General features: G+C 50.6%; 1 protein-coding gene across 1 annotated transcript in view; it reads right to left on the minus strand.

The window, feature by feature from the left end:
* Window positions 1–6,366: 6,366 nt before the first annotated feature.
* fox1 (multicopper ferroxidase) overlaps window positions 6,367–8,183 on the minus strand; it is a gene marked incomplete at both ends in the record, with an annotated part of 14,595 nt that continues 12,778 nt past the window's right edge. The window contains 4 exons of the mRNA XM_002947718.1: window positions 6,367–6,449; window positions 6,970–7,042; window positions 7,520–7,672; window positions 8,131–8,183. Coding sequence (XP_002947764.1) covers window positions 6,367–6,449; window positions 6,970–7,042; window positions 7,520–7,672; window positions 8,131–8,183 — 362 coding nt within the window. The remainder of the gene's footprint in view (window positions 6,450–6,969; window positions 7,043–7,519; window positions 7,673–8,130) is intronic.

Below are 8,183 nucleotides of genomic sequence, written 5' to 3' on the forward strand. Positions count from 1 at the left end.
GAGTTTACCCCTATCAGGATGTTTGTTTGCATATCCCTCCAAGCGAAAGGGCTTGGACCTATGCTGATGTTCGTTCCAAGAAGTGAACTGGGGACTGATGCTACGGTGAAAGGTATGCACGTAAATTCGCCCGTGCGCCAAACGCCCTGTAACTCGCTTACGCTAATCTCACATTCCAATATGCCACTGCACTTTCCTCTCCAGCCTGGCCACATTCTCTTCCTCGCAAACGTACTTGGGCACCTTACAATCCGACACCATACATGCTTTGGAAACGCGGGCAGCTGCTTCACAAGGACCCCCCTATTTAAGCAGCCCCTCGCAGAAATGTGAGCGGTCGTACTCTGCCGAATAAACGGTTCGTACATCGTCCAAAAAAGCCAGGAGCGAATTTTGCCGCGCGGATGCGCGCGTGCGATTCGCAAAATGCGCCTGTATAAGTGTATATAAATTTTCGTGGAGAAAGGACGAGGTGCGCCAGCGCGTTGCGCAGGTGGGCATGTTGGCCACAGCCGCACGCGGCATGCAGGCTGGACTATTGCGTGGCTGCATTGCAGTAACTGAAAGCACCGAAAGCCTACGTCGTAGCTTGCAAGACTGGGCTCGTGAAACTGCCGCGGGAAGAGGAAGCGTCTGACGAAGAGGCAGTTGTGTGCAAGCAAACGGTCGCGTTTTTGGTAGTGCAACGTATACAGCACCTTGTTCAGAGTAAAGTCAAATTACAAAGTTGCGCAAAGTATAACATACATAAACTTAATTAAGCATAAGAACAGATAAGACGTTTAGAGCCTTGTCGGTGACATGGACGCCGCTGTTGGCTTGGAACAGCTATTTGCTGTGCATAGGGACGTGCCCGCGTTAGCCGTGTTGCAACAGCTCAGGATGGATTTCAGCCAGCAACAGCCTCAAGAGCTGCTGCACAACCACCGGGAATGTCTTCAGTTGGGCACGTGTAGTTTTGGTCGCCGGGGTCGAGCATCGTACGCATTGCGCACAGAAACCAAGGTGCAGCGTCTCTGTAACATCGCCAACATATCCGGTACGCGGAGGCAGGCTTGCCGAGCACGAAATGAAGGGGGGGTCGCATCTCACCACTCAACTAAGCATGCATGTGCTCGGTTGAATGCTCGGTAGCGTGCGAGTTTACCCCTATCAGGATGTTTGTTTGCATATCCCTCCAAGCGAGAGGGCTTGGTCCAAGCGAGAGGGCTTGGACCTATGCTGATGTTCGTTCCAAGAAGTGAACTGAGGACTGATGCTACGGTGAAAGGTATGCACGTAAATTCGCCCGTGCGCCAAACGCCCTGTAACTCGCTTACGCTAATCTCACATTCCAATATGCCACTGCACTTTCTTCTCCAGCCTGGCCACATTCTCTTCCTCGCAAACGTACTTGGGCACCTTACAATCCAACACCATACGTGCTTTGGAAACGCGGGCAGCTGCTTCACAAGGACCCCCCTATTTAAGCAGCCCCTCGCAGAAATGTGAGCCGTCGTACTTCGCGAATAAACCGTTCGTACATCGTCCAAAAAAGCCAGGAGCGAAATTCACCGCGCGGATGCGCGCGTGGGATTCGAAAAATGCGCCTGTACAAGTGTATATAAATTTCTTGGAGGTGCGCCAGCGCATTAAGCAGCCTCTCGCACAAATGTGTCCGGTCGTACTTCGCGAATAAAAGGTCCGTACATCACGCCCCAAAAGCCAGGAGCGAATTTTACCGCGCAGATGCGCGCGTGCGATTCTCAAAATGCGCCTGTACAAGTGTATATAAATTTTCTTGGCGGAAAAGGACCAGGTGCGCCAGCGCGTTGCGCAGGTGGGCATGTTGGCCATAGCCGCACGCGGCATGCAGGCTGGACTATTGCGTGGATGCTTTGCAGTAACTAAAAGCACCGAAAGCCAACGTCGTAGCTTGCAACTCTGGGCTCGTGAAACTGCCGCGGAAGATGAAGCGCTGGCGAAGAGGCAGTTGTATGCAGCACCTTGTTCAGAGTAAAGTCAAATTACAAAGTTGCGCAAAGTATAACATACATAAACTTAATTAAACATAAGAACAGATAAGACGTTTAGAGCCTTGTCGGTGACATGGACGCCGCTGTTGGCTTGGAACAGCTATTTGCTGTGAATAGGGACGTGCCCGCGTTAGCCGTGTTGCAACAGTTCAGGATGGATTTCAGCCAGCAACAGCCTCAAGAGCTGCTGCACAACCACCGGGAATGTCTTCAGTTGGGCACGTGTAGTTTTGGTCGGCGGGGTCGAGCAACGTACGCAATGCGCACAGAAACCAAGGTGCAGCGTTCTGTAACATCGCCAACATATCCGGTACACGGTGGCAGGCTTGCCGAGCACGAAATGAAGGGGGGGTCGCATCTCACCATTCAACTAAGCATGCATGTGCTCGGTTGAATGCTCGGTAGCGTGCGAGTTTACCCCTATCAGGATGTTTGTTTGCATATCCCTCCAAGCGAGAGGGCTTGGACCTATGCTGATGTTCGTTCCAAGAAGTGAACTGAGGACTGATGCTACGGTGAAAGATTTGCACGTAAATTCGCCCGTGCAATAAAACGCCCTGTAACTCGCTTACGCTAATCTCACATTCCAATATGCCACTGCACTTTCCTCTCCAGCCTGGCCACATTCTCTTCCTCGCAAACGTACTTGGGCACCTTACAATCCAACACCATACGTGCTTTGGAAACGCGGGCAGCTGCTTCACAAGGACCCCCCTATTTGGACTTAATGTTAGTGTACGGCCTAGTGGAAACACCCTGTTTGGCTGCACGCATACCTTGGGTTGCTTGTCGTGCGATCTAGGGTCCGGGATTTTTGCCGTGCGAACTGAAGTCCCGATGCCTAAGCATAACCGACAAAGCAAACTTGAGCTTACTTATAAAGCTTGATGAATGCTGAAAGGCACCGTTTACGGTGATGCCATAATTATCTGGGCAGTTTTCGCTGCCCCACTGTTTTCAACCTTTATTTGATCAAATTCAAATTAGCACCACAATCACAGCGATTTTTCCATGTAAATAGCTTTCGGCTTCATCAGAATTCACATGCTTCGTTGACGTCCCTTCAATCCACCGGTTTTGGGCCAAAGTTAACTGCTTTTCTCGTTTACAGTGACTTCCTGCGCTCCACAAATCCTCCTGACAAGTTTATCACAGCACAGCCGTCTGGGCGTTGTGAAATTATGCGGCGCCCGGCAGTCTGCGGCTTCCTCTCCCGTACGCAAGCAAGCGTACATATTGCCAGCCTGTTGTTAAAGGACATATAATTTTTTCACATTCTCATAGATTAGGGGACATGCTTAGGGCGAGTTATGGGACAGGGCTTTCCGATTCGATGTACCAAAACCCACGCAACTGGCTGTTTGGGACTTCAGGCTGCGCGCATGGCTAGGGTCAACATCCTTAAGGTTTTGACTGGCATACCTAACGAATCAAGCTCGTCGGTGCAAAGCTGCGACATTTGATGCTTGGGCTGTCATCGGGCGGGCTTCGTGTTGGGCATTAGCAGCCAAAGTCAATCAAGCGCAAGTTTGTCAGTTTCAGACTGATGGCCTAAGGGAAGTCCCACCTTCGAATAGGCACCATGGAAGTGCCACCTTGGGAATTTACCCTAATTTTGAAGAGTTAGGCAAGTGTACCATCCCCTAAAACGTATCCTATATTATCATCCGCAACGTTATCGTGCAACAAGAAGCTTCATTGCTCTTACAAATTTATTCCGTACTGGAATATGGCGGTTACCATCACATTAGCTATAACTGATTTAGTGAGCCATTCGCAGTCTGACGTATTCCGTACGCCTGGCAGCAGCAGTGCTGCCCACGCATCACAATTATGGTGCGGCAGCCAGACAACACCATACCGTCCATGCCAAGCAAGGACATGTATCCATCGACAACACGCCAACGGCCCCTCCGTCCTCCGCATCCAAGTGCACGTAACGAGCTATGCCTTGCACAGCTGCTGGTAGCGACCGCACTTCCACCTCGGTAGGAGGAAAAGTGGAATTCGTGACATGGGAGGAACAGCCAGGAGGGACAGCCAGGTGGAATGGATGGCGGGTGCAATCAAGCCCCCATGTCTACCAAACTCGCACCAACACCCGCATGACAGCATCATCTGCGATTCAGGTCCGGGCGCACAAGGAACATTGTTGTCTCCATGTCGTGTTCCTTGCATGTGTCCATTACTCATTACTGTGAACTGAAGGTATGTGGGAAACACACGCATGGAGAAGTTAAAGAGCTACGTGACGTGGAGAACGGTGTGCGTTTTCGAGCCACACATATTTAAATATAAGCTCATCGGTGTGTATATAATTGTAAATTGCAATTACCGCACAAATGCGGGAACGTTTGTTAAAGCGGGGGAGGCCATGAAAATATACATCGAACGAAATCTTGGGGCCTGCGGGTTCACTGCCTGGCTGATTGACTATCTTCTTCGACTTCCGCGTGTTGCCAAACTTAATAGAATGTCACAGCGCACTCAGAATAGGTGAGACACAATAAGCTATACATTCACAAAGCCAGCATTCACAAAATACATTTCATGATGACTGCACGCTAGGGTGAAGGCACCACTCAGCGTGAGCTTTCGTCGTCACCACGATGATATTCTCATTTTCTTCATTTTCCCAAAACCGAAAATAATCTGTAAAACCCAAAAGAAATGTCCTTCCCTGAACTGTATTACGGCCATCAACACCACGGCGCTGCAATCATGCTAAGCCCAGCATCTCAAGGGGGCTGATAAGCGAGAAACAAAAGTAAAGAGAGAAAACCAACGAAGATTTGAAACCCACCAAGGAGCAGCTCCTGCATTCAAGGCATTTTCTTCTTCCTCTCCTCTTAACTAGGAAACGGCGCAGCCAAGTACTGAACAACTGAATAACTGACCTCAGATCCTACACACAAGCTGTCACATGTGACTAGTATCACACACACGTACGTACACACACACATACACACATCCCTAACGAGTGCTCTAATGCTGCGTTTTGGCACATTGCATACCCCTTATCACTTGGATTATCCCTATCCCTAGTATCAGGCATCCATGCAGTTTGCCTAATCATTGATATATGCAGCCGGGGATGTTCCCCCCCCCCCCGCTCCCCTAAGGGCTTACATCCTCCCCGTGTGTGTGTGTATGCACATCTCCCTGTAAAATGAAGCCACGGCCAAGACCATATAATATGTAAACATACACGTTCCCTCCGCTCCCCTGTTCATGGGTACCATTATCTCCATTATCTACGACGTGTTTTTCACACCTGATCACTGATCACACCAACATCATGTCGTCCCTACACATACGTCCTTCACGTTGCTCCCCAATCATTTGCCTCCATTCGGCGCGCATCAGAACAGATCTCATTTCACGCTGCTGCGCGCCTTCTTCATTCGTTCTACCACAACCCCAAAGCCCGCTATTTGGGGATCGATTATGGGGATGCGGTGCAATGCTATGCGATGGGTTTAGAAGTCCTATAGCTTCTGTTCTCCTTGAGGAGATGGATATATGCATGTCAGGAGCAATACCTGCTCCATTCGCCAAGACAATCCTGTTTGCCTGAACCCTACGAACGCCCCTCTGGTGATGCAGGTCTTCCCTATCGCAGAACCCCAGATAGATTTCCAGCCCAGGCGATTGCATGTCAATGGATCACCCCCCCCTAATACGTCCAATATCACGACACCCAGAAAGGCCATCACGCTGCGCGGTCATGACAATTATACTTTCATACATACGCGCACAGCTGGGCCGGCAGTCCTCTAGGAAAGCGCGCAGCAAAAACATACTCTGCCAGTTGCTGCTTATCAATCACACGGCAGAGCACTGCGCGGCCATCAAACCGATCTCGCGAAAAACCACAAATCCATACATAAGACACACACACACAGAAGAGAGACGTATTCGCGATGCAAGCCATCTGCAATGCACCGAGGTATACAGATTGCCTTCCTTGATGTGCTGTTCGATGTTCCTTAGAACCGGTGAACCGAGGCCTTCGTTTTATTCTCATATATGTGCTGGTGCGTGTGCGGGTGTCGACGACCGGTTGGTCCATGTCGCGACCCATGGGACACTGGGAGACCCAGAACCCCATGCGTCTGTAATCTCTTTTAACTGTCTACAGATCGCATCTTGGTATATCAGGTAGGAACCGTCTTTTCCTATGGTACCAGGGTACGGCCTATAGGCTATCAAACAGTTCACAGACGCACGGGTAATTAACCTTAGGTGTGTTGTGGCACATGATTGAATTCTCTAGGGGGGTTGGGGGTAACGCAGGAGAGGAAGCGAGGGGAACCGGCGCCATGACGGGCCCCAGTGGGTACACTGGACCTCATGCGACTGTGAACTCCGCCAACATGCCTGCCACGTAATGGTCATGTACGGCACATGAGAGCAGCCACGTGCCCTTGTCCACTGCGGATTGAGGAGAGAGGAGGGAGCGTTGAAGGGAGATGGGGGTTAAGACACGCACCACGAGCGAGTGAAGATGGGGGAGGTGGAGTGAGCAGCATAACAGCAGAGCATGGTTTCAGCCACTTCGGCAAACACCCTTGCCCATGTGGTTTCGATCCGACAACATGACCATGCAAATCGACGAGGATGCGTGGACTCCACAGACGCGCACACAAGACGAATGTAAGCGTTATAGCCAATATGTAAGCGTTACAGCCAGCCCCAGACTTGAAGGGAATACACCCCAGGGTAGGGCCATTGGGCACAGAGCTGGGCACATCCACGCCTTAATGTTTCTCATGTCATGTAGTATCCCGGGGGGCGTATCACGGGATCTGCATCCACCGTTCGGTTCTTTTCTAAAAATGTCGTGATATAACACGTCAATACACATGGCGAGAAACACATGGCCTGGTTTGTATTTGCAAAATACGCAGTTCACACATGCAAATGCATGAAGACACGCAAGGAACCCACCCACCTGCGCGCATATCCGCTGCCCTCGCGATTGACGGCATGAGTGAAGCCAAGGTGCTGAAGCCATTAACGTCCACCTGCGAACGGATGTGTACGGCACGTGTCAGGATTGTCGTACGTATCCCCAGGAGGGCAATGTGTCCGTATCCCCAAGGAGCATCGCAGCAACCTCTGATGCGATTTGACAATGTGTACGATACACGTGCATTATTACGCTGTCGTACAATAGTACGGCATGTAGAGCATGGATGATAATAAGCAATCAAAGGCAACATATGGTAAATAAGAAGGCATAAACGAACATATAGAGGAAAATATAATAGAAGTATTTGCTTCAGGGTTAGTTGCAGTAGCAGTACAAAGAGAGCAAAAGAAAACACGTTGTCATGCATCATGCCCCAGGCGGTTCCCAGTGCCGTTCAATGCCGTAGTGCGGTATATACCTAGAAGCTACAGCGAGGGTTGTCCTGTTAAACCTCGAGTAATCCAAGCGCATCGATGGTGGGGGCAATAATCGTGGGTTGTCACCAGCTGCCGCTACCCACCACACCTACCTTGGTGACCTGACCCATGAAGTACGGCGAATGGAAGTCGCCCTCCGTGCCGTACGCAACGAGTAACCACCGCACAGTAGCGCCAGCTGGAATGTTTAGTCCCGGCAGGTTGCAGTACAGGAAACCGTTGATGGAGTGTTTCCTATTGCCCTCCTGCATGTAGTGAACAAGCGGCAGCGACTCAGCAGCGGCCAACGGCAGCGGCTGGTGCCATAGCTCAACTACAATCCCTTACGACAGCGCTTTTCGCAGAATCATTCATATACAGGTGTAACAGCAGCGACAGCATTGCCAAGATAGGATGGTCCCAGCTACAAAGGCTGTAGCAAAACCGACAAACCTGCCTTCGCGAAACGAAGCAAACAACAATATCAAAATATATAACAAATATATCAGCGCACTCTTGTTTGTGAGAACGAGTACGCTGTATCCTGCAATCGACACTCTCACCCATTCCCTCACCCCCATCCCCTCAACACCCCTCAGGCGCCCAACCCAAATGCCCTTTCGCCCCTTTTCTCGGCGGAGGGCGCGGACCCAGGGTTTTTCATTTTGAACGAATGCCCTTGAAAAACGCTATAACAGACACAGACTACAGACAAACGACCCACATGATACACTGCGCTGGTTCCCGCGTCCAGATCTGTCTCGTTGATTTGTGACG

Source organism: Volvox carteri (assembly GCF_000143455.1).
Source record: "Volvox carteri f. nagariensis unplaced genomic scaffold VOLCAscaffold_7, whole genome shotgun sequence".
Taxonomy (NCBI): Eukaryota; Viridiplantae; Chlorophyta; class Chlorophyceae; order Chlamydomonadales; family Volvocaceae; genus Volvox; species Volvox carteri.